Source organism: Neolamprologus brichardi, chromosome 15 (assembly GCF_056152115.1).
Source record: "Neolamprologus brichardi isolate AB-2024 chromosome 15, ASM5615211v1, whole genome shotgun sequence".
Classification (NCBI taxonomy): Eukaryota; Metazoa; Chordata; class Actinopteri; order Cichliformes; family Cichlidae; genus Neolamprologus; species Neolamprologus brichardi.
The window spans coordinates 21,202,318-21,228,275 of NC_142118.1; the positions used below are offsets into that span (position 1 = coordinate 21,202,318).

Genomic DNA, 25,958 nt, shown 5'->3' on the forward strand with positions numbered 1-25,958 from the left:
TATCCTCTCGCTCTCTCTTCTTTGTTCTCTTTCCACTCACCCTTAACTGGTCCCATTGGGTGGCTGCCCCTCCCTGAGCCAGGTTCAGCTGGAGCTTTCTTCCTGTTAAAAGGGAGTTTTTCTTTCCCAAGTTCTTGCTCATTGAGGGGTGTTATGTGACGACTGTTGTGATCTTTTTTGCTGCATTTATTTTAAACAGCATTGAAGGACAGCTATTTCACTTTTCCCTCTAACTGCAAATTATTATTAGTTACGTTTGAACTCAAAGATGTAACATCAATGTGCAACACCTGGGTTAGTTGATCTTGAGGTAACTTAAATATTGAGACTATTGATGGCACTCTCAAGTGCAGATGGAAAATATCAAACGCCTGTCAGCAGCTGGTCTGCTTAGTAGAACTAAGAGAAAGAAACAACTACACTGTCAATGACTTACCAAGCATTTAAAGAAATATCATCCTATTACATTTTTTCTGTATACACATGTATATATACATTATTCCAAACTAACTATTTCTGTTTTATTTTTGTTTATGTTGCATAGTGTTCCATATCTTCATAATAATATGTTGTGGCATTTTAAGACATTTAATATTCTAAATTTGCCACTTTGTGAGGACAATTTTCATATCCTGGTGATTTCTCTGAATTTTTTTTTTGCCCTTTTCTGTCTAAAATAGTTAAATAATTTAGTGTTGACATTTTATTCTTAACCCCACGTAAAAGTCGTTTGTCTGTCAGCTCCCTGGTATCTCTGGGCCAAGAATGCGGAGTAATATACTTGGGAGCTGCGGAGCATCACTTAACATTCCCTGTGCAGAGCTATGCTGTGTAACCTAACAACCACACAGGGGAAACAAACAGAACTAAAAGGCGACACTGATTAATGCAGAAGAGCTAACTTTGCTAGGATATCGGATTAACCAGATTTCCAAACCAGAGGCTGGCACAGCAATGTATATATATGCACATGGGTTTACAATAATTAATGGAGTAGAAAGTGTGCAATAAAAACTTTCTTTAACGCTCTCTTGGTTTTTAAAAGTGTAACTAGACCCTTGGCTGATGCTGGTACTATATTGAGAAATTTGAGCGGCAGCAGTGCATTCAGCAGATGTTCTCTGGGAATGATGATAATGTAAAAAGCAATGTGATAATTTGGCCAAGGCTTTTTTTTTTTTTTTTTTTTTTTGAAAAAGCTTTTACCAAACAGGATATGGAGAGGCACAAGTGTACATTTTTGTCTGGTGGGTCGCGAGCTGCATGATGTCACCCCGAGGGCGGAGTTATACAATTGAAAGAGAAGAAGCAGAGGGTGGATGTGAGGCGCAGTCTCATCACAGTCACCGCCGCCGTCAGCATCATCTGAGGTGTGTCTGCGCCGCCGGAGCTGCAGACAGGCAGAAAGGACCAACAGAAAAAGATCCTGTTCCTCTCTTTACACCGACCATGGCGTCAAAATGTCCAAAATGCGAGAAAACGGTGTATTTCGGTGAGTGAGCAGCCGCTGCAGAGGCCGCCCAGCATCATGATTCTAACAGATGCGATGACCACTGGGTGGGAGTGTTATAATCAACCGGGGGGTGGTTTTAATATGAAAGACTGACGGTGCAGTATTCTTTAAATCGACTTTTATTTATAATCGATGACGTGTTTTCTCGGATACAACATAATGAGAATTTGCGGATACATCGCTGATTTTAGAGCTCTACAGAAGATTTGCACCCATTGATCAAAATGGGCATTGTTTTGTTATAAATAGGCTTATTGAGTCTCCCACACACAGAGAGACATAACTATTTAAGACACTCATTCATCCTGTTGGATGATTTTTATTATGTGTTAGGTAGAAACAATGATTAGAATCGTGAATGGTGGATTTTTGAATTCATTTACACATATGAATTATTTATTGGTAGTACATTAAAAATGCATTCACACTAAATCACTCATTATTTCCTTTACCATTTGCACAGAACAAAGAGATTTTTAACTGGAATCCTTTGAGGTTTTGTGTGATGTTATCTTGTGGACAAACTAACTAATAGAGTCTGTCTTTATATTCATCGATCACATTCTTGCATCCTTTTTATTGGACCACACATTTACCGTGTTGTCTATCTTTGTTGGGGTAATAACAGCTTATCAGTCAAGCCAGTATTAGTCAAACTAATTATATACAAGTGTCACAACATAATCTCCACATCAGTGATATTTATATTTACAGTGTGAAAATGTTACTGTCGTGTCACTGAGTCAAAGTACTTTAAAATATACAGTATGAATATTATTTGTCTGTATACAATGGCATCCTCTGTCACTGTATGGGGCATAATTTCACCCACGTAAAGGCATGTAAATTTATTTATTTATCTATTTTAACCTGTCAAATTTGATTTAAAGCTTGAAAGTCTTTTACAGAATATATCAAAATAAGCATGTAACTACATTACAATACAAAACTCTGGGTCCTAAAAGCACTGCTATAGCAGTCCAACAGAATGTCAGAGAAATTCACAGCTGAGTACCACGGACACGTTGCCAGATTGGATGTGAAATCAAAGTGACAGTTTTTCTCTAAAACTGATCCAAAAATTCCCCAGATGGTGAATCTCAGAGTCCAACAGACAACTGGTGCATATCGACACAACCCATATCAGGCAGTGATGGGTTCACTATCTTTGGATAAGATTACAGGGAGCCATTAACAGACCTGTAGTCATAGCCTCAGCTGTGTTATCTGACAGCTTGTGAAAAATCCTTTTTATGTTGGCTTTTAGAAGCAGGTAGGATGAGTTGAGGATACTATATTCACTGGATAGTAGACAATACTGTCAAATAGGGTGGGGTACTATGATACTAAGGAGTTAATTTAACATCTATTTTTAGCTTCTTCTTTTTTTCATTTTGGTGCAATGCCATATGGCATGGTAAATAATTGATTGATTTGCCAATTTGTTTTATTGATCAATATTCTTTTTGTTCTTTCCCCTTCCCCATTTCTCTGGAAAACAACAGCAAAACCACACCCTGCAGGCTCAGTCAAACTGCTGCTCTCTCTCTCTTTTGAAACTCTGCAGGAAATTAGAAGCTTTAAAAAAGAAATGCGAACCGAGGTTCTGCAAAAATGAAGTGGATATTGTTCTAGAAGTGGATATTGTTGTTTTGCAGGGGATTTTTATTACAGTAGAGATAGTTTAGCCTTTAGGATTTCTGGATGCAAAGTTCTCCATAGCCATAAAGAAAATGATGCTCGAGACACGGAGCCTATAATGTGATTTTTAAATAATAAACTGAGCTAATGTGATTTCTTCAGTAAATTCAGTTCCTTGAGTAAGAACCCAGAAGAAAACCAATGTTATGCTGTGCAGACTTGTGCCCTTCACCATCCAGGCATAGTTCTCTGTGTCGGTGTGACTTATTGTCAGATATCACACTGACAGGGAGGCCAGGCATTGAGTCTAAACAGGAAGTGTCATGTTGTATCAGTCTCAGGGTATCAGCTGAGATATTTTGGGAGGAGGACAAACAGATAAGCAACTGTCAGTGAATTTCTCGCTCCCTCTGCCCATCCTCCTGTCTTTTCGACAAAAAAGTCTCTGTGACTGAAACTGCGGGTCTTAAAAAGGGGGTTATGATGTTTTTCATTTGACTGAACAGAGTAATATTTGTTTTCCCTCTTGACTCACACTGTATGTATTTTTCACTTGCAGTCACATAAATAACTGGGTAGAAAAAAAACAGTTCAGTCATGACCGCTGTAGTCCACAGCAGACAGCTCTTTCCATCTATGGTAATTTGGTGGTACAGTGTGGTACAGCTCTGTCCTACCATAATGTGCAGAAATGAAAAGTTGGTGGTGGAAAGAGCAACAGCAAGACCCCCTGTACAGAGCAGAGCAGGTATCAAATGACCATGGATAATACCTTGATAAGTAGCAGCATGAACGGGAAGAGCATGGGTGGAAGTGGGTTGCAAAGTGACTTGGACAACAGAGTAATTTGAACACACTATACTGTGTGTTATGTTTGCAGCAGGTGTCATTAAGGTGCACTCTAGTTTCTGTGATTTCCAACTTGTATTTGTGTCCACTATGCTAAAAGGGATTGCATTCATTTCCAATTCAGTATTTTCATCAAAGGGCTCAATCAAAGTGGCTGTGCTGGATTCAAAGTTGAAAATGATTGTTAACTATCTTATTCTTGGCCTCGGTGAAGTCCTTCACTCCATCCTCCATGTGAAACAAGTTGTTTTAGTTCTTCTCTCTTTATGCCCACTTTTTCTGAGTGGTGTTAGACATGTCAAACATATATGTGTGAAAGTTACTGCAGTTTTTGCTTTGTGTGTATGAGTTCCACCTTCATTAAACACAGTTTTAATGTTAAAGGACTAGTTGGTTGTCAGTTTGTGGGTTTTTGATATGGTATATATTCACTACTCTGTGGTTTTAAGCATTAAGACTGGAAGCAGAGGAAAACCTCCAAAAGTCCCTGCTATGCTAACATTATCCAAAGATCATCCATTATCCAGACAGGAAAGAGATCAGTTGTTTGATCGACCTCGCCAAATTTTTAAAAAAGTATTTTTTAAGACTTCACATTTAGATTTACCTTCAGATTAAGGTAACTTAAGTATTTGAAGGGGTGGAAGAACAGACAGTAGCTCCATTAAAAAAATGGAATAAATAAGAAAATGGAAATGTCTGAGTCACCACACTGCCCTTTAGAAAGCAGTGGAAAGAATGTGCTTCAGGCTGATATGAACTCATAAGTGCCCATTAAATGTCGTCTGTCACTTCGACCGTCACTCGGCTGTTATAATTCAGAATACATTAGTGCTTATGTTGTGTATTGAGGTTGTGTCAGAAAATATAATTGCTACTGTACTTCACATGCTGACACACCCCCCCACAAAAACCTTAATAACAGTGCATATCATTTCTTCCAAAGGTTGCTGGACCCATATGTGAAGGTTGATTTCATGGCAAAAATAGCTACTTTTTGTATCAAAATAACCTTTTTTTTTTTTCTTTTTTTTTTGAGGACAAAATGTTTCTTTTTCTCATAGAAAAGATGGATTCTGTTCAAAGCAGCAGCAAAAGCATCCTGCCTGTGGAGGAGTGTTTGCACTGGTGCACAAATAAAGCACAAAAAGAAAGAAAAAAAAAACGTTTTCCCCTTTCTCTGCATTCAGTGGCAGCGCTCTTTTCTAAGCACTAAAGCACTGACCCATAGAGGATGGCTCTTTCTCAACAGTCACTGCATTTATTTTGTAAAAGTATGACTCAGACTTCATTGAGTGCACTTATAATCAGATTTTAATAACATATTCCCTCTGTCAAAAATGCCATGTGATTGGTACTGTATGATTTGTTAGTTTGTTTATTAGTTTTCAGGATTACTCAAAAGGTTATACACAGATTTGAATTCAAACTTTACCAGAGTTATAAACTGATCCAACTTAAAAGTAAGTAATATTTGTTAGTGGGGGCAGAACTGTAGTGCCATGGTCAGAGCTTCACACCAAGAAGGTCCTGGGTTTGAATCCAGCCTTCTGAGCAGAGATTGCATATTTCTTTTCCTTTGTGGGTCTTCTGGTTGCAGTGGGTTCTTCCCAAAATTCAAATAATCTAAATTGCTTATAGCGTCCCCGCCCACTCACACACACACACACTCTCTCTCTCTCTCTCTTTCTCTCTCTCTCTCTCTACCATGACCCTGAATAAGGGGTTAATAAATATGTTCCCAATGAATTATTACAAAGTAGTCCAGATATCGTTTTGGATCCAAAGACTTATATATGCATGCTGTGACAAACTTATGACTTCATTAACTTCATTATATTATAAGAAATTTCAGGACTAAGTCCATTTATTTTATGTTTCACAAACCAAAAGCACAATATAACATCAAACGATCTTTGTCTCTCTCTGTCCCACAGCGGAGAAAGTGTCATCTTTAGGGAAAGACTGGCACAAGTTCTGTCTAAAATGTGAGCGCTGCAACAAAACTCTGAATCCGGGAGGCCATGCTGAGGTAACAGGATGTGAAGAGTATATATGCTTCATTTTCCTTATGCAGTTATGATTTGTTTTTGTTTTATGAAGTGCAAATATTTCATGTTCAAAGGTTATGTTGGTAGGCTACATTGCATCAACATAATAAACCGTGACTGCGAACAATAATGTCCCATGCACTCTGAGGCTGTAAGCTGTTTGAGATGAACCTGGTTTTATGGTAAAATACAGACTTTTTGAAATCAACCAAAAAACCTGATCATTTAACATCAGCAGAAAGTAGCTGGATTTTTTGGACAGTTACTGTGCTGTCTTTGAAAAAACGTATGTACTGCACAGGAAAGTCAGTACCCGTGTATCTTCAGTGCGTCACTCCTCCGAGAAACCTGGAAGCGCCTGTACTTTACTAAGGAGTTTAACATTGTCTGACATTGTTGTAGAGAACCATAAACCAGTAGGCGTAAATCTCAGAGACAACAGGGTTTCACACATCTTAGTGCTTTGATGAGATGGCAGTTTCAACTGTTGATTAAAGAAAATAGACTTGAATCGTGGTTATGTGCACGTAGTGCAAGTCAAATATGAAAATGAGTATGCTTAGCCTAATCATGTTTAAATAAGCTCAAAGATTTGTACTCTGTGTCCCCCTTTAATCATTGTTATAATGCATTTATATTCACATATGACAGCTCATCATCATTCACAATGCATGATGTTCTTCAGTCTGTTCAGAACAAACTCGGTACAAAATTAGCTGTACATAAAATTAACAGCTCAGCAGCCTGTTATTTAAAACTCATCAGACTTATCAGATTAAACTGTTTGTGGCTCTTGCTGTATTTTAATTAGATTTTAAGAAGGAAGGGATGTACTGAAAATCACAGATGAGCTGACAATGGTATTCATTGTACGCTGCTAAAATGCATTGATTTAGTCAGTGAAAGCAACTTTATTGTCCATTATCTCCGTATTTTCTTCACAGTGCTTCATTTTGGCCTTTATTGTGCACATTTGTCTGCTTTCAGAATGGTTTTATTGTTAGTCTTCAGGTTTTTTTGGTCTTGTCATGCTAATACATGACAAGACATATTTGCTTGAAAGGTTCAATTGAGTTTAGCTGAAAAACACATCCTGTGTGAATGTACATTCCTGGGATGACTGAAACAACTCCACAGACTATTTATATAAACGATGACAGCGTCTAGATGACAAGGAGCATTACTTTTACTGAATCAGTGAAGCTTATTTTATGTCTAAAAACAAAAGTGAGATAAGGGTTTTTATTACCATAAAAATAAATGGTTAGACAAACTCAAATGCCTTCAAATGCGATCCAAGTTTGGAGGATTATGTGAATCCACACAGACTGAAAACAACAGTTTATATAACTGCCGTTTTTTTTTTCTTTTTTCCATCTGGTTCATAATATTAACAGTTACAGGTATAGCTTCAGTCCATTTGTATCTGCTTGATATTTTTTTATTTGTATTTATGGTCAACTGGAATCACAATTTCCCTGAGGGGACCTCCCCAAGGGTTAATAAAGTTCTATTCTATTCTATGTGTTAAGTAATGGATGTTTCCTCTGTCTGTCCCCTTTACACTGTGCAGCATGATGGAAAGCCTTATTGCCACAAGCCATGCTATGCCACCCTCTTTGGACCAAAAGGTGGGGTTTCCCCTGATGTGCAAATACAGACGATGAACACAGATTGATAAAACTTAGATTTATGAATTCTACCATTTGTTGTTTTTAGGTGTAAACATCGGTGGAGCTGGATCCTACGTGTACGACAATCCTGTCAACGAAGCCCCTGCAGCCGTTTCCTTGGAAACAAATGCCAAACCAGAGGAGGAGAAAAAAGCCCCCGCACGGGGACCAGTGAAGGGTGAGAAATATGTGGAGCAGAAATAGAAAAACTGTCATATGGAAGGAGGAGAAACTCAGTGCCTCTGTGGCAGGATACAGTTTAATTTAGGTTCGGAACAGCAAACTAAAGAACAACAAAAGGAATAAATGAGCCGCAAATATGTTTTAGGGAAAGTGACAAGCAATGGAGAAAACTAAGGACAGAAATATGAAGAATCAAAGCTAAAGGACTAAAGTAAAAATATCAATTAGTGCCTTAATCCTACAGCAAAGAAATGCATTTACGGGCACTGACATGAATTCATTTGTCTGTTTATGTTTGTCTTATGTCTTATTATGTATTTATTTAACTTTACATGTTTTTAAGGGTCTTTATTATTATTATTATTATTATTATTATTATTATTATTGTTATGACATTTTTAAACATTTTATGTTTTCCTGTGTATTTTCCCAGACATATTTATTTCTGTAGCTTTTTTTTTTTTTTTTTTTGATGCTCTACACGCATGTGTCTTTGTTCAGAAAGTGGTGCAGTCCATGTTCCTGTTGATGCAAAGGTGCTGATCTCACTACAGCAGATTGATCATTACATCTCAAACTACAGAACTGAGGCAATCTCTAATGCTGCAAAAAACTGGCAGGATTAAATTACCTTACTTCATACCTATAATTATTTAAAACAATATTGTTTTCAGTTAGTTTCTAGGCTTCTGGCTTTACAGTACAACTAAAATGATGTAAACCACAAACTCTATCTAATGGTGTTTATTTAAATCACTAAATATCTGATGCAGTTACTATTAAGTTTTTTTGTTTAATTCATTGTAACTTTTGCAGCTGCAAGCTTCTCATCTTTCTCTGGAGGCCCCAACATCTGCCCCAGATGCAACAAGACAGTGTATTTTGGTGAGCAGAATGCTGTTTCATATTTAAATTCTGCGACAAGCATGTATTTGTCCTACCTTTCGACAAAAGCATTGGAAACTGTCTGTTTTAGTCCTCTGCTCGGTGTAATGACTGTCTCTACCATGGTCCGTGTTTCTGTCTGTGCAGCTGAGAAGGTGTCATCTCTCGGGAAGAACTGGCACCGGCCTTGTCTGCGCTGTGAGAGATGCAATAAGACTCTGGCAGCGGGCAGCCATGCAGAGGTGAGAGATGAGTCAGTTTGCAAAGCTAGAAATCAGAGTATTAGTAAAAATGTTAGTGTTTTTGATTAGATACACAGACAGTTACTCTAGTCATATTCAAAATGTAGTAGTTTAATCAAGAAAGATCTCAGAGTGTGAAATCGTTGAACACAATTTTAATTTTCACAGAGATACACAACATCTTCGTCTTTTCTCTGTCAAATACAGTCATGTATTGTGTTTTCTTTACTGACTTAGATTATGTCACAAGATAGAAAATGACACATTATCACAAGCTCCAGCTACACATTATGATAAATCTCTGATCTCCATTTTTCAATTTATTATTATGCCAAAAATGTTTAGTGAGTTTCTCTTTTTTTTTCAGGTTGTTTTTATGGCTCCAGATTATTTTAATTGTACTAACATAACACCAGTGCTAGTGGTGGCATTTTGCTGTTTTAAAATGCACACAATGAGACTGTAATCATATCTGTGTAACTGTGGGTCTAGTCAAGGCGTCATCATGGGTGAAAGACAGAGTCAGTTCCTAGATGTTCTACAGGAAGATTGTCAAAAATACACATATAGTATTTGAGTCACATAAGAAAATGTTTTTAGTTAATTCAGCCAAAGAATCAATAAACTTCTAACATGGTGAGACATCAGTGTCTGTCTGTTCACCGACAGTTCACAAGAGTCACTACTTCTCCTGCCATATTAATCATATTTTAATCCAGTTTAAACAAAATGATCACCTAATGGCTTTAACACCCAAAGCATTCTGAGGGTTAAGAACATTTGTCATTTTATAATCAGTAAACGTGAGCCTTGATGGCTCGTGAACCGGATGAGCCACTACATCACTGACATTCATCTTCATGTAATCATCTTTAATTTGTATAGCTGTAATTCAAAGGATTTAGTCTGTCAGGCTAAAGTAAAGGTGAGGTGTAACATCTCTGTGGCCACATCCCCATCCAGTTATTGTGCCCCAGACATTAGTTAAAAATAAGCTGAGCCTGTCTAGTGTTAAAATTCAATCCAGCCATCACATGATGAGATGTTGCTGAGGTGTAAAATGTGTTTGTTGCTGAATTTGATTAATGTCAGTTAATAGAAGCTGTTTATATTTAGCATATTGTGTTCTGGGGTAGAAAAAAGAGAAAGCAGATAAATGTTGTAGTTCTTTCTGTCTCATGTACACTGAATGTTGCTGAGAGTTAAGGTAGAATGAAACACTAAGTGAAAACATTTTCAAATATGGAAGAATTGAGAGGAATGGTTTTCTCTGTGTTTCAGCATGATGGGCAGCCTTACTGCCACAAACCATGCTATGCTGTACTGTTTGGACCAAAAGGTATGTAATCTGAGTATGGGAGGGGGGGACTGGGCTGCGGGGAAGGCTGGTGCCAGAGACTGTTTTTTAAATCAATGGCTCAAACCACAGTGTCCCACAAAAATCTGTAAAATATGTTAATTTAGTGACATAAATAATATGAGGCAGTCGTATTTGTCAGCTTTCAGGGTAGAAATAAATACTCACTGTTTTATGACCTTGAAGGATCATATTCAATGTGACCTATAATACCAATATCTATGTTGATGTGAAATGTATATGAAGAGAAAAAAAACTGTGTGGGGATTTAAAAAGTCTAGTAAATACTATAATTGACATGGACAGCTAGTTAGTCTTTATTATTTAGTCTACAAGGCTGGAAAACTTTGGAAAATCTTAAGCTGTGTCTGTGTTATCATACTCCAGCTCCATGTTATTATAGCAAAGAAGGATACAATTATATGGAGTCGATGTTTGTATTTTTCAGGAACCAATCCCAAAACCTTTGCAAAGTGAACCATAACAAGTCAAATGGTTATTTCGTGTCAATGTATGTTTTTTGAGTGAACAGACCCTTTAAATTTAAACGTCTGGTCTACCCTTCTCAGGCGTAAACACCGGAGGTGTCGGCAGCTACATCTACGACGATCCTGAAGCTGAAGCGCAGTCTTGAGCTCTGAAGCTGCTTCCAGCACGCAGACAGAGAAACGCCACCAGGACCCTCTGTGTCTCTATAATTTGCCTTCAGTGGTCATTGTGACAAATGATATGTACTACACTCACAGGGATGGAAACTTAGATGTTTATGTTGTATTTGTATATTGTTTATATATCTATTTTTTGTACCAAAACAGGCCTTTAATATGTCCTCCCATGTGACTTTCAGATTTGCCTTTGAGTTTCTTGGTTCTCTTTGCCAAATAATTATTAGCCTGTTACTATAGTGAATGAAGGCTCCTGTGTTCTTTTCACTCTGGATTAGTAGATTTTTGACTTTTGTGCACTTAAAACATGTACTGTATGAAAACAAACAAACAAAAAAAAAATTACCAGCCCTCCAGTTTATAGTCAGTGTTTTTTGAACAAGTTTGTCTTGGTTCTATAAATACGAATGATAGCCTAGTGAAGATACACATTTTACAAAGGAGTGCATTTTAATGAATGCCATTAAGGGGATTTTGAGGGTTGCTGCAAACAAGAAATGATCTGCTGTTCTTCACATTTTATACAGTAAAAGTGTGTGATAGCAAACCTGAGTTCATTGTCACTGTGTTTCTGTTCCCAGCAAATATGGTGGTTGGGGCCTGTGTGAGTTTCAGATTTATGGAAACCCACACAGCCCACAGTGGGAAGCCAACTGCAGACCCCTGTACTGGCATGAGAGGCAGGACCGATGGGCACCAGAGGGGCAACACATAGTGCGGGCTGCCCACACTAAGCAGAAAGGGGTCCACAGTACCGCTATGCAGTGTACTCACAGTATGCCCACGCTCTAGGTCTGGGCTGCCATACTGGGGACCATCCTTGGCCTCACAGTGTAAGGCCCACCTGTGCTCCCTGGTACATTACAACCAGCAAATGGTATGAAGTGTGAAAAAAAACACTACTTTCTGCTGCTCTCTTATTGCACCACATATTTCATTTTTACATGGATGTCCTTCTTGTCACAAACCCCAAGCATTTATATATTTTTCCAGTCTCAAATGGACATTTGGTTTGTCAGGTCAATGTTTGAACTACAACACCATGGAGGCTTTGAATCAGTCGCGTTCTTTCAGCTTCATATTTCTGACAGTGTAATATAACATTTGGTTCCATCTCCTCCACACTAGTCACATCTCCCTGTATGGCGTTTCTTTAATTATTATTAATGTCCTAGCAAACATGTCTGCACAGCGCCACACTGGGCAGGTGTGGACGAACTGTTTGCTAGATACACACACAGTCTATTACGAAACAGCAACCATACTAAAAATGTTATAGTTAGTCATGTCAAAGGGGAAACATAGCCTTTTATTCTATAAAGTGTTAAAAAGAATTTCAACCAAAATTTGAATTGTGTCTTCATGTTGCTTGTTATGTGTGACCAACAGCCAGACATGCCATAAGAAAGGCAAGGCAAGGCAAGTTTATTTATATAGCACAATTCAACAACAAGGTGATTCAAGGTGCTTTACAGAGACATTAAAAAACAAAAACAAATAAAAAGCATGATTTAAAATTGAAAAAATAAAAAAAAAGAAGGAACAGTAGATAAAATCAGTAGTTAAAATGTAAGTTTTGAAATTTAAGCTTAAAAGTGCGGATTTGGTGCTTTATTCAAAAGCAGCTGAGAATAGGTGAGTCTTCAACCTGGATTTAAATAAACTGAGTGTTTCAGCTGATCTGAGGCTTTCTGGGAGTTTGTTCCAGATATATGGAGCATAAAAGCTGAATGCAGCTTCTCCGTGTCTGGATCTGACTCTGAAAACTGATAAAAAACCGGATCCAGATGACCTGAGGGATCTGGAAGGTTCATACTGGATCAGGAGGTCACTGGTGTATTTTGGTCCTAAACCATTCAGAGCTTTATAGACCAGCATCAGAACTTTAAAGTCTATCCTCTGACGGACAGGCAAGGACAGGACAAGATGCTGTTACAGTAATCAAGCCTACTAAAGGTGAATGCATGGACTAGTTTTTCCAGGTCCTGTTGAGACATCAGATCTTTTATCCTTGAAATATTCTTGAGGTGATAGTAAGCTGACTGTGTTGTTCTAAGTTTAGAAAAACAGTCAAACTGCGTCCATCACTACACCCAAATTTCTCGCCTGGTTTGTGGTTTTTAGGTGTATAGATTGAAGTTCTCTGGTGACCTGTAATCGTTTTTCTTTGGCACCAAAGACTATTACTTCAGTTTTGTTTTTGTTTAGCTGGAGAAAATTGTGGCACAACCAGTCATTCATTTCCTCAATGCATTTACCAAGAGCCTGTACAGGGCCTCGGTCTCCTGGTGGCATTGTGATATATATTTGTGTGTCATCTGCATAGCTATGATAGTTTATTTTGTTGTTCTTTATAATCTGTGCCAGTGGGAGCATGTAAATGTTAAACAGAAGGGGTCCCAAGATGGAACCTTGGGGAACTCCACATGTGATACTTGTCTGCTCAGATGTGAAGTTACCTATTGATACAAAGTATTTCCTGTTTTCTAAGTATGTTTTGAACCAGTTTAGTACAGTTCCTGAAAGACCTGCCCAGTTCTCCAGTCGTTTGAGTAATATGTTGTGGTCAACTATATCAAATGCTGCACTGAGATCCAGTAAAACTAAGACTGACATTTTTCCACTGTCTGTATTCAGACATATGTCATTAAACACTTGGGTCAGAGCGGTTTCAGTGCTGTGGTTCTGTCTAAAACCTGACTGGAAGGCATCATAGCAGTTATTCTGTTTTAAGAAGTAATTGAGCTGTTGAGAAACTGCTTTTTTAATGATCTTATTTAGAAATGGGAGATTTGAGATCGGCCTGTAGTTGTCCATTTGTGTCTTGTCAAGATTGTCCTTTTTCAGTATAGGTTTAATTACAGCAGTTTTTAGTGGTTCTGGAAACACACCTGACATTAAAGAAAAGTCGACGATCTGTAACAGGTCTGACTCCAAAGTCTTTGAGACCTTTTTGAAAAAACCTGTTGGCAGGACATCTAAACAGCAAGAGGAGGAGTTCAGTTGACCTAAGATGTCCTCCAGGTCTTTGCTGTTGTGAAACTGTTTGATGGTGTTTAAACAGTTTTTTTTGGTGGACACAGTACATATCCTGAATCTGCTGTTGATGTACCAATTGTTTGTCTAATCTTTTGGATTTTGTCTGTGAAGAATTTGGCAAAGTCATTGCAGGCCATGGTCGAATGAAGTTCAGCTGCCACTGACACAGGAGGGTTTGTTAGCCTGTCAACTGTAGCAAATAAGACCCGAGCATTATGACTGTTTTTGGTGATGATGTCAGAGAAGTAGGACTTCCTTGCACTCCTCAGTTGTAAGTTATAATTGTGAAGTTTCTCTTTATGATGTCATAATGAACCTGGAGGTTTGTTTTTCTCCATCTGCGCTCAGCTTTCCTACACTCTCTTTTTTCATTTTTCACCAGTGTGGAGTTTCTCCATGGAGACTTCTTCCTTCCAGAGATAACCTTCACCTTAATGGGAGCAATAGTGTCCATAACATTTAACATTTTAGCATTGAAGCTATCACTGCTGTTGATATATTTGTGTGGGCTGAGATTTTACTTTCAAAGAAAACACAGTAATGATCAGACAGGCCCACATCAGACACAGTAACCTTTGAAATGCTCAGGCCCTTGGAGATCAGTAGGTCAAGAGTGTGTCCTCTATTATGTGTGGCCTCTGTTACATGCTGAGTCAGCCCAAAGTTGCCCAGAGTGTTACTCAGGTCTTTAGTCCCTTTGTCCTGAGGGTTGTCCACATGGATGTTAAAATCCCCAACAATAATTACACAGTCAAAATCAACACAGATCACAGACAGTAGTTCACTGAGATCATTAAAAAAGTCAGGGCAGTAATTGGGAGGCCTGTAAACATTAAGAAACACAACTTTGGATGGGGTCTTCAGCTGTGAAGCCACATATTCAAAAGACTGAAAACTTCCAGGAGATAGCTGCTTACATTGAAATGATTCATTAAATAAGACAGCAACCCCTCCTCCTCTCCTGCTCACCCTGGCCTCACTGATAAAACTGTAGTTGGGGGGGGGGGGGGGTCGTCTCGATGAGAACAGCTCCACTGTTATTTTGGTCCAACCAAGTTTCAGTTAAAAACATAAAATCAAGGCTGTGCTCAGTGATTAAATCATTAATTAAAAATGTTTTCCCAACTAAAGATCTAACGTTTAACAAAGCCAACTTAAGTGTTTTAGAGGTATTACTTGTCCCCTCATGTTTGGGAGCAGTCTGTGGCACACAAGGTATGTTTACTATATTTAAAGATCTTTTAGAGTGCAGATCTCTGTGTTTTGACCAGGCCACATGTCTCCTTCTGTCACTTAAAAGTACAGAACTTTTAAAACCTTCTAGTAAACAGAGTCCCAGCTTCTCCTGGGAAAAGTCACCACTGCCATAATCCTCACAGCCCGGACCCTCCACACATCAGACTGTGGAGACAGCGCATGAAGATGGTAAGCAGGAACTAAGGGGGGCGAGGCTGGGCAATGTAACTTCGATTGCACTGTTGAGGGCGGGGCTCGGTGGCAAACCTTTGGCTGCTCTGGTGGGGGGTTTATGGGGGACAAAAAGGGATTGGGCCGGGGGGTAGATCTAAGCCCAGCATTGACCCGCTCCATCATCTCTTCAGTGAATTTCAGGTGTGAGGAGGAGGGAGAAAGGGAGGGGGAGGAGGGTGATGGCCTGTCAGGGGTTTGGAGGAACGTCGTGGTCCCTGGTCCTGGTTGTTGGTGTTGTTGAGAGAGTTGGAGGCAAATAGGGACCCCTCTTCTTGCCTCTGATGTCTCTCCTTCCTGAAGCTCTTCCCGGGTGGGGGCAGATGAAGATCCTCCTCAAGGTTTCTGCTGGGCTTTGTCTGTTCTTGCACAGTGACAATGAACTCAGGTTTGCTATCACACAAGCGTCAAATCCTTGCAGTGCAATTACTGTAACTGACATTTTTTGTCTTAGCTGATTATTTGAGAACTAAAATGTTAGCTTTTAAAATTAAAAAGTCCAATCATAACCTGCTTACAAGCAAAGAACACATTCATGCTGGAAAAATATTAGCAGTACCATGAATTGAAATGCATGTATTCTGTGGTTATTGTGTAGTCATTATCTCTCTTGCGTTAGACTTCTTGTTGAGGTCGTGGGTATATTGAGTATATAGGAGGAGATGTACTTAAATTGTTTATTTTGTTTATTTTATTGTTTATTTAATACATAAGCAGACTTAAGTCAATAATGTTAAACTGTGGCCATTTAGATAATCCTAGGTGCACGCTACATGGCGTTCCACAAGGATGTCAAACATTTGTTTTTAGGTCTTATTAGCTGCAGCAGGAATCCCCATAAACCATACATAAGTACATCTGTCTAAATATAATCTTACAAGTAAAAGAAATAACTTTAAAAATATACAATCAAAATATAACAAGGGTAGTCTAACAGGACATAAAAATAGAGCACTCAAAATTCCTCACCAAATCTCACAGGGGTTGTTTTGCTCACTCTTGAAAGCTGCTCCGGCTAAGAAAAGTGGGTGCTCGTGAGGTGCAGTTCATTTCTTTACCACAAGGCGTCACTGACGGACCGTTAAAGGTCTACCTTTAATTCATTCGGTTGTTTTTTTTTTTCATTGTGAAATATTTAAAAGCTTATCTGTTATTGACAGGGGTTATATAAATTAATAAATTAATATGTGTCTTCATCCATAGTATTTCAAACACAGTGATACAGAGAAGATTTTAATGACATTGGAGAGAAATTAATCTTTGATGTCTAAATTTCAGGAAGAAGGAAACTTCAAGTCAGACATCCCCCAGGAACATCAGAGCAGGGTGCAGGTTTCTACAGGTCTGTTTTTAGTCTGTCACATGATAACAACAAACAGCCTACTAACTGCACTGGCAACATAAGCCCTGCCCACTGCAGATGAAATTATTTATTTTGCTTTTCTTATATTACATTAATGCTCCGCCTTTGAAAGAAATAACCAAATAAAAAAAACAGAGGAACTCAGAATAAAACGTCACTGGCAGGATGCGGTCTGACACGCCCCTTACTGGAAACACGGACCCCGGAAGTAGCAAAACATCCAGTTCAACAGACAAATACCGGAAGTTAAGAAGATTTTCTCCAAAATATACCAATATCTGCACTCCATGTTACCTTATGTTATGATTTCTACCGTTCTGACTTTTCCTCCAAGTGTTATTAAACGCTGATACTTAATTATTTCATTAATATTGTATTTTATATGGGTTACCAATGTTATTAGAATTTTTGGTTAAAATATTAATTTCATCATTTCATTATTAATAATTTAATAATTTAGGGTGGGGGTGTATACGTTAAGGGTCAAAAATCAAGTCTTTCTCGCAGAAATTCTCGTTTGAGTCTGAATGCCCTTCTGTACTTTGACGGATGCACAGTCAATCGTTTGTTTTGAAAGGTTCTACCGGAAGTGACGTATTTTATTATGGGTAACTTAAGCTCTCTGCCACTTCTGCTTTGACAGGCTCATTTTGCACGACGCGCCATCCATTGTTTAGCGGCAGCAATAACTAAAAAAAAAAAACCTTTTAAGTTTCCACACGGGAGCTTCCGTTGATATACTTTAACGTTAAATTCGTTAAGTATTTGTTTTCTGTGTGAGGGCAGCTCGAAAAAAGGAAAGCGAATTATCCACTTAGCTAATTGGTAGCTAACTGTTAGCCTGTGACGTTGTTAGCTAAAACAACATCCACGGAGGAATTAGACAGCCTGTTTATGTTTTCGCCACTTCAGAGACATGTTGGACGGATCTACCGCATATGGCGATGAAGCCAACATCGGCAATGTCGAAAATAACAACCCGATATCGCTGATTTCCAGCAGCGATGTGACGAACAAAACGAAGCAGGTTTTGCTGAAGAAAGGCGGAAGGAAGCTGCGGAACGCAGCGCCGCTGCATCACCACAAACCCCCGAGAAACTGCCCCAACAGCCGCCTGTCGGACCACCACAACAACAACACCCTGACGGCCTCGACTGGTCACAGACCCGCATCTCAGGGCGGAACCGAGCCCGGTGAGACCGTGCTCACCCTCCATCCCCTCAAACATGGAGCCAGGAAAGAGGTACAGATTATAGCTGCACTGCAGCTCTGCACGGGCTTGGTGCTGAACTGACAAGTAAACCTGTTTCAAGTTGAACAAAGGCCATTAAAACCATAATGGGAAAATAAACTATGATCCACAAAGTGTATGATCATATCGGTTGCCTTCAGAAAGTACAAAACGTCTAATAAGCCTTAATATATTTTATTTTAAGGTTTGTTACAAGTGCGGATATGCATTTCTTTCTCTCTCTGGCATACTGTTAAATTTGGTAAAGTTGGTTCTTCATTATATTTTATAATCCAAACATTTAATGAAAATTCAGTGTCTGCAGCCATGTGTATATTAAAGTATATATTAGTATAGTATTAAAGTACATGCAGACTCATGTAAAAGTACACGTAAAGATACCCATACAAAACTTATTGGGCTGAAACCCAGTTGTTGTGCCTGAGGCGTTTTTAACTGACGCAGTTACCACTCTTTCTCCTGAAGGTGACGTGAGTCGAGTCTTTGTTCCTCTCAAAAAATGTTCCCAATTACGCATGGATGTCAGGCTTGTCTGTCAGATAAATGAAGAAGGGAGAGTCCACAAAAAAGACAATGAACACATGTTTTTGGTATAGGAAGTGTATTACTTTAACAGACGGACTTGTTGGCGTTATTATAAATGTGCAATGTTGTTCCTGCTTATTAAAAATGTTTGGTGCCTGCCTAAGCTTTGTTTGGTCCTCCACCAAAGGAAAATCACCTGGACTGTATTAGCAACAGTTTTAATCACATTTTCCTTCAAACTGGATCTTTCGTCTTACTCAAGCTAAATTGTTTCTGTTACTTATAGTAACACAAACTATCAAAGCGGATCAGTTGTGGTTAAATGGCTTGTTTTGAGTCAGGAGAAAACCTGCATGTTTAAGAATATCAGAAAACAAGGTGTTGCTGTGTGTGCGATTTGACGGGGTGGGTGAAAACAAGTATGAAACTGTTCAGTCTATCGCAATACTACGCCCCCAAGCTTTACAGGTTATTATGAAACAATGACATCATCTAACTGGCAGCGGGTCTTCAACACACCCGAGTCTTTTGTTTTTCTTTTCCTTTTTTTTTTTTTTTTTTGGTATAAACTCTGTTTCTACACTGTGGTTATACTCTGATAGTGAAATGTAAACCCCCCCCCCCCCCAAAAAAAAAAAAAAAAAAAATCAGGAGTCTGTAACAGTCAACAACTGGATTTTTATGCAAAGCATTGGTGTCAATAAATTCGTTCCTTTAGACATTACCATGCCTGCATAAACAGATGGGAATTTGGATATGCAAGCACAGAAGATAATAACAAATGAGGGAGGTTTGAAGCGTCAACGAATAAGTCCGTTTCTCCAAAAGTGAAACCTAAACTACAGGCTGTGTGTTTGTCTCAGCAGCTGTGAGAGAAATCTGTTCAAGCAGAAAAGTTATAATTGTACACACAGATGAGTCCAAATGACTCATAATGTTGATGTGTAAATACCGGTGGTAGAAATGAGCAACTTTTTGACATCAGCTTTACCACATAAACCTAAAAGATGATAATGTGCGACATTTTTTTTATGCATTGCAGTGGAACCCCGGCTTAGGAAGACCCCATTTAACAAAAAATTCAAGTTACGAAGGCACTTAACGACAATATTTCTGCCCGTGGTACGGCAAAATTCCCGCGTAACGAAATAGATAAAATAGAAAATTTTAAAAAATTAAATTAAATTCCATAATGTTATGTACATGTACACGTATGTATGCATGCACATGTATGCTTTCTTCAACCTCCGCCACCTCCTCCTCCACCAAGAACTTCGTCTTCAGCCAGCATCGCCTCACTCAAAAGGCGATGGAAAAAGGTGCTTCGACTTACGAAAATTTTGACTTATGAAAGACCCTCTGGAACGAATTTATTTCGTAAGTCGGGGTTCCACTGTATTTTGTTTTCAAAGCCAAATGTTTCCAGTAGGGCTGCACTATTTTGCATAAAATGAGAATCACTATTTTTTTGCTTAGAATTGAGATCACGATTCTCTCACGATTTTCTTTTCCAGTATAAATATTTATTGCGCTTATTAACTGCACATCAACTTCGTAACAGTTGAGACTGAACATAAAAACAATAAATAAACATAAAAACAACAAATGTCTCACATTTTGTCGTTGCCGCAAAATGTTGAACTGCTTTACATTCCATCTCCACCGTTGCTCGACACTGCGTGTATAGAGCAGTGTCGAGCAGGTAGTGCAACAATAGAAAAATAGTTGCGGGACGGCACTGTGTAGCGTTTGTCTAGGGTGTTGATCATTTTCCTAAATCCCTCGTTTTGCACAGTGTTGATGGGAGCCATATCTTTGGTCAGGTGATAAGTAATAGCCTTCGTAATTTCTTTGTGTCTGCAGGAGTTCGACGGGTATAGGGAAGCGCTGTATAAGGTTCCCGTTATTGATGTTTGGGTGGTTGACCGGGACGGATTTTCTCCAGTCACTTTCTCGTCATCCCTGACGTGCTCTCCGTTGTTTTTTTCCCTGCCAATTTTAGCAGCCAGCTCCGCCCTTGTCATTTGTTGAGCAGGAAGAGTGAGCGCTTGTTTTCATGCAGATTACGTCCCGGATCAAAATGCGGTACAATCGCCGTCGTCTTTTATTTATTTATTTTTTTTTTTATAAATTGTTGTCATTTGATTGTCAAGTTGTCAAGTATGAATTGAGATCGCGATTTTCTAACGATTAATCGTGCAGCCCTAGTTTTCAGATTTTATGATTGTAGCATTCAGTAATTGATTAAATGCTATTTAAATGAAGTGATAATTTTGGCTCCTAAGGCTGATTGGAGGGGGGGCAAAAGTGATTAAATGGTTAGCCATGTTGCCCTTATTTCCTATTCATCACATCTCTAAATTCTTGTTTTTGTTTAGCTTGAGCCAAGATGGCGAAAGAACCTTTAAAACCCAAGATTTTATCTAAACGCATCTATGCTGATATTTTGAGCTTTCAACTATGCATTTAACCCACATTTTACAAGCAACCTCACTCTGGAAATGTTTGTTTGTAAGGTCAAAAACATCCCCTACTGTGGTCCCTACACTATAATTAATAAGACAGCCACTGTGACATCACGATGACATCAGTTAACCACAGTGTTAACATTTTGGTCACTGAGATGTGCGTGTGTGTTTTGGAGTAATAAATGACCATATTTAGACAAGAGGGTGAAGTGTCAGTTACTAGCCAAGGCTGCAAAGAAGCAGACGTCTGCCCTTTAGTTTAAATTTCAATGAATATTAATCCAGTTTTATTTAAAACTTTGTGTTTTGCAGCTGCTGAAATTTAAAGGTGGCAGATTGGAGCGAGGGGCTGCACAACCAGGGGGTCAAGCTAATCGCAGCCTACCTAAGCATGATCAGACCAACCATAATGTGAACACCAGGAGCCACAAGCCCAAGCAGAGCCAAACACCTGGCGCGGCTCACCCCACAAAGAAGAAAGATAACAGCACACCGAATAAACCCACCTCCGTCCATCAGGCTCAAGAGCAGAAAAAGCCCCTCCACCCCTCCAACAATATAAAGATTGTGAATGCACTGCCTGCTGAAGCTGCACCTGAATACCTCAAAGATGGTGAGAAGGTCTATGCTGGAGCTAAGTTCAGTGAGCCACCCTCACCCAGTGTCTTACCGAAACCGCCCAGCCACTGGGTCGGAGAAGATGAGCCTATTAAGAGCAACCAAAGCCGGGAGCAAATGACTGTTCATTTGAAGTCACTGCTGAAGGTTCAGGATGCATCATGACCACAATTTGGAGTTTCAAATCAGAGCTGACCTATAGTGTCTGATATGCGATTAACCTTTAATACCCACAATTGGAAAATTAAAATGGAAAGTTAAATGTAGTTTGGCCCTTTTAACACACTGCAATACAATGTAGGGAGTTTCATTCACTGTAGTACAATTTCCCATTAGCCAACATGCTGCCTGCATTTGTGAACATTTTGTACACGTTGTGTTGTTGCTGGAAATCTGACTGACATGCTGTGTATGTCAGATGTTTATCAGATACTTCCTGACTTCTGGTAAGCTGATGAATGACTGAAAGGTTTTTTGTCTCTCAGTTAGTGAGATTGTGCAAAAGTGATCTGAAGTCGCCTCCAGCAGCAAAACAATCAGTGTCTGATGTTTACGTCATGCAAAGTGATGACGGCACTTTCCTTGTGAACACTTTGGAAATGGCAGCCATGTGTTTGACTTTTTAAAGCACTTGTGTAAATGTACATAATCTATTGTAAACACACATTTGTGTATATTTTTCTTGTTATTTTAACTGAGATTCTAGTTTTGTTACTGAGGTTTTTCCAGAAAAGATAAAAAAATAGTCCCCCTGCAAACTGAGGCACTTTGTTACAGCGTCATCAGCAAGAGGCACAGTGGATGTAAGAGACTGTTTTCAGTGTAAATCAGTAAGCGCAATCAGGAAGGGCAGGACACCTTGTTTTGATGTCCCAAAGCTTGACCAGCCACTTTGATGAATTCACCAGCCAGCTTAGAGCACAGGAGAGGACTTCCACGTTCTGGCTGTGTACCTTTCAAAAGGCTTGGAAAGTGGACTAATCAAAAATGGGGGGAAAAAAGAAAAGGCATGACCTTAAGTTACAGCTGCTAGCTGAAGTTTTTTCCCTTCCCTCAACACGGGTCCAGCTGGTGGAGAGTCGAGAGTCAAATCAGGGACTGTGATGCTGACGGGGCTGTTGAAGCCTCAGTGAAAGCAAGATAATGACGACAATGTGAAAAGTCGCACAAACCAGCTGCTGCAGAAAGCCAGTATCCTGCATCCACACCAAGTGCTTTTTCTTTTCTTTTCTTTTTTTTAAATTTATTGCACTGATATAAAAAGTGTGTACACTTTAAGTTTGCTTTTTCTTTGTGTCCACCGAGCACTTAGCCTTTTTTCTTTTTTGTTCTTCTTAATTTTTTTTTTATCCCCACACCAGAAAACAAATGTTTACAAAACAGTATCTGAAGTACGTCTACACATTAATGTTTCAGGGACTTCATGGCAGTAAAATTAAAATAACAATTTTCAGTCCTTTTTTTTTTTTTTTTTTTTTTTTTTTTGACAATCAGTGATGTAAAATTTTGTTATAATGAATCAGTAACTCAGCTGTCCTCATTTTTATATGAAATGCCAGGATTAGAGTGAGTTGATTAAATAATTTGTTTTGAAGTCACTATATTGAAAAAAAAAAAATCCCGAAGCATTTGTTGTTTCTACCTCCTGAAATCTTCTAAAGACATTTTATTGTTTCGCTTTTGAATTTGGAAAATTGTAAATTGGATGTTGAGCTACTATCAGACATTTTATCCATGGATGAATTGGTCATTCCTGCTGCCTCGGACACTGGGAATGATTGATTTGTGCTATTATGTGGTAATAGAGGCAGGTAAACATGCAGTAAGTGAGGATGTCTAAATGAGGAGAGAACAGAGTCACAGCAATGTTTGTGTGCTATGTGTTATTTGCTGAATAGAAAAAAAGAATAAAGTAAGTTGAAAAGAGATTTATTTTTAAAGTTTAGCTTTTTCAGTGAAAGCAAGGACATAAACGAGAAATCGCTGTTGTACACACACATCACAATGTCTCCACACTTTAACTTTTTACAGATCTTTAAGACTCACTTGGACATAGTCAAGTTTTTTTCTTTCTTTTTGTATGACTTTTTGTATGATTTTTTTTTTTCCTAAAGGGGACTTGATTTTCACTCACATGCTCATGCCATGTACCTCTTACCTGTATTTGTGTTTCTTACACACATGATTGTTTACCAGGAGTGAAGTATGTGTTAAAGTTAATACAGGTCATCTTATGATTATGTACCATAAGGGTTTTTTTTTCTCACTTTTTTAACTTAAATAATTTTCATGGATGCAGGCAGTTGCTGGATCTTTTTCTTTGACCTCTGTGACGTCGCTTGAATGGAAAATTGTATTAATGTAGCAAGAAAAACTGCCCATTTTATTGCAGTGTTTTAAAATCATTTCATTCCATTTATGAGAATAAGCATAAAAATTTATGTCCATGCCACAATTTGAGAATAAAAGGCATTATTTTATAAAGTCTTTCATATCAAAAATTTAAAATGCAATTAAAAAATTGGTAACCCCTACTATATTGTTTGAGTATTCATTACAGGTGGAGTTATTTTTGTGGAAATGGGACATAAGGGAAATTGCAAGACTATTGTGGCAACTTTTACCAGAATAAGGAACTATCACATCATCATTACTCATTTAACTATAAATATTTTATCATATTCACACACACATTAGTTTTAGTCACTGTGTGTGGTTTTTGGAGTAATAAACAACCATATTTCGAGACGAGGTTGAAGTGTGAACTTACCAGCCAAGGCTGCAAGGAAGCACACTTCTGCCCTTTAGTTCCTATTTCAATGAATATTAGTCCAGCAATAGAATAAAAGACACTGACTGATGGTGTTAACATAATACATTACAGTATGACATGAAAATTAAAAAGTCTGCATATGACTAAGGGCAGTCATAATCTGCAGACCATACTTGACTTCATTCCTTTTATGAATTCAGAAGGATACTGGGATGTGCGCTGGTGAAAATACGATACAAAATCTCACATTTTGCCCATTTTACCAATGTAACAAATCCTTCCAAATATCCCTACATCCAGACTCATTTAAGAAGTTAACAATTTTTAAAGTAGGCCACATCCTACCCCTAGTAAACTCTTTATAAATCCTCAGTCCCGTGACTAACTGCAGGTGACTAATATTAATTAATATCAATAGTAATATTAAATCTGATGCATCTCACAGGGATTTAAATGCATTCATCCTGCTGATGTGATTCAAACTTGATCAGACAGCTGAACCTTACTAGTTATTTTGAACAAATTTCTGTTCTTGTGAAAGAAAGAAAAAATCCTCCTAAAATAATTAAGCAGAGCTTGTGTTATCATTGCATGGCATTGTGATTTTACTTGGCCTAGACATTTGCAAATACTTTCAAAATATGAAAACTGAATTCATATAAGTTTTAATGTTTTATTAACTCAAATAATTAATAAATGCAATGTTTTATATGTATATTTATTTATTTATTTATCTATCTAAAGAGCAAAAAAAAGAAAGAAAGAAAAACGCCAGTGAGCAGTATTACTATTCATTGGGACCAAAAGTGATACTGTTCTGTTATCACTAAAAGTTGTGAAATGTTGTATCACTAAAATATCATTCTGAGTCAGTTTATTATTCATTATGTGTTTGCAGCACCATCCGTGGTTGCTCCAAGTAATGCACTTTAGAAAAACTTTGAAAACCTTTATTGAACAGGAAGTCGGCTCAGTCAAGAAAAGCGAGTAAGCAAAAAGAAGGGAAACATATCGGCACTAGTGATGTGCGATACCACTGATTTTCTTTCCGATCTGATACCAAGTAATATTCAGGGTGGTATCAACGATACTGATCCGATACCGATACTTTGTACAAAAACTTATTTTATTTATTGTATCTCAAATTATAGCGTCATAATGATTACAGGACATCAGATTACTTGTTATCACTTAATAATGCAGAGTTCATCATATAGAAATAAAAAACTGAAGTTGTGCGCTATTTGAACACCTTGCCTGCCTGCAGCACTAAAGGACTCCGTGAGAGACGTCTGTCTCGCCCTAGCAGCACCTGTCCCTCTCCTCCTCTTCAGTTCGCCTCAACACACGCTTGTCATATTCTGTGATATGATTTACTCTGAGGTGTTTGACAA

General features: G+C 38.3%; 2 protein-coding genes across 2 annotated transcripts; both read left to right on the forward strand.

Moving 5' to 3' along the window:
- The first annotated feature begins 1,307 nt into the window (after positions 1-1,307).
- LOC102788817 (cysteine-rich protein 2-like) lies at positions 1,308-11,611 on the forward strand. The gene is made up of 8 exons (XM_087851904.1): positions 1,308-1,492; positions 5,941-6,035; positions 7,628-7,685; positions 7,774-7,905; positions 8,727-8,795; positions 8,943-9,037; positions 10,319-10,376; positions 10,964-11,611. The coding sequence occupies exons 1-8, from the start codon at positions 1,450-1,452 to the stop codon at positions 11,026-11,028; spliced, it is 615 nt and encodes a 204-aa protein (XP_087708030.1). The 5' UTR covers positions 1,308-1,449; the 3' UTR covers positions 11,029-11,611.
- A 5,935-nt stretch (positions 11,612-17,546) lies between these two features.
- On the forward strand, positions 17,547-23,251 carry pnrc1 (proline-rich nuclear receptor coactivator 1). Its single transcript, XM_006793532.2, has 2 exons — positions 17,547-18,171; positions 21,486-23,251. Exons 1-2 carry the CDS (start codon positions 17,845-17,847, stop codon positions 21,954-21,956), a joined length of 798 nt encoding a protein of 265 aa, XP_006793595.2. The 5' UTR covers positions 17,547-17,844; the 3' UTR covers positions 21,957-23,251.
- Positions 23,252-25,958: the final 2,707 nt, after the last annotated feature.

Excerpts from the sequence above, each read along its gene's own strand:
- LOC102788817 (XM_087851904.1), top strand. The coding sequence starts at position 1,450 with ATGGCGTCAAAATGTCCAAAATGCGAGAAAACGGTGTATTTCG. Across the intron at positions 6,036-7,627 it reads ATCCGGGAGGCCATGCTGAG|CATGATGGAAAGCCTTATTG; the intron begins GTAACAGGATGT and ends TACACTGTGCAG. Across the intron at positions 7,906-8,726 it reads CGCACGGGGACCAGTGAAGG|CTGCAAGCTTCTCATCTTTC; the intron begins GTGAGAAATATG and ends TAACTTTTGCAG.
- pnrc1 (XM_006793532.2), top strand. The coding sequence starts at position 17,845 with ATGTTGGACGGATCTACCGCATATGGCGATGAAGCCAACATCGGCAAT. Across the intron at positions 18,172-21,485 it reads AACATGGAGCCAGGAAAGAG|CTGCTGAAATTTAAAGGTGG; the intron begins GTACAGATTATA and ends TGTGTTTTGCAG.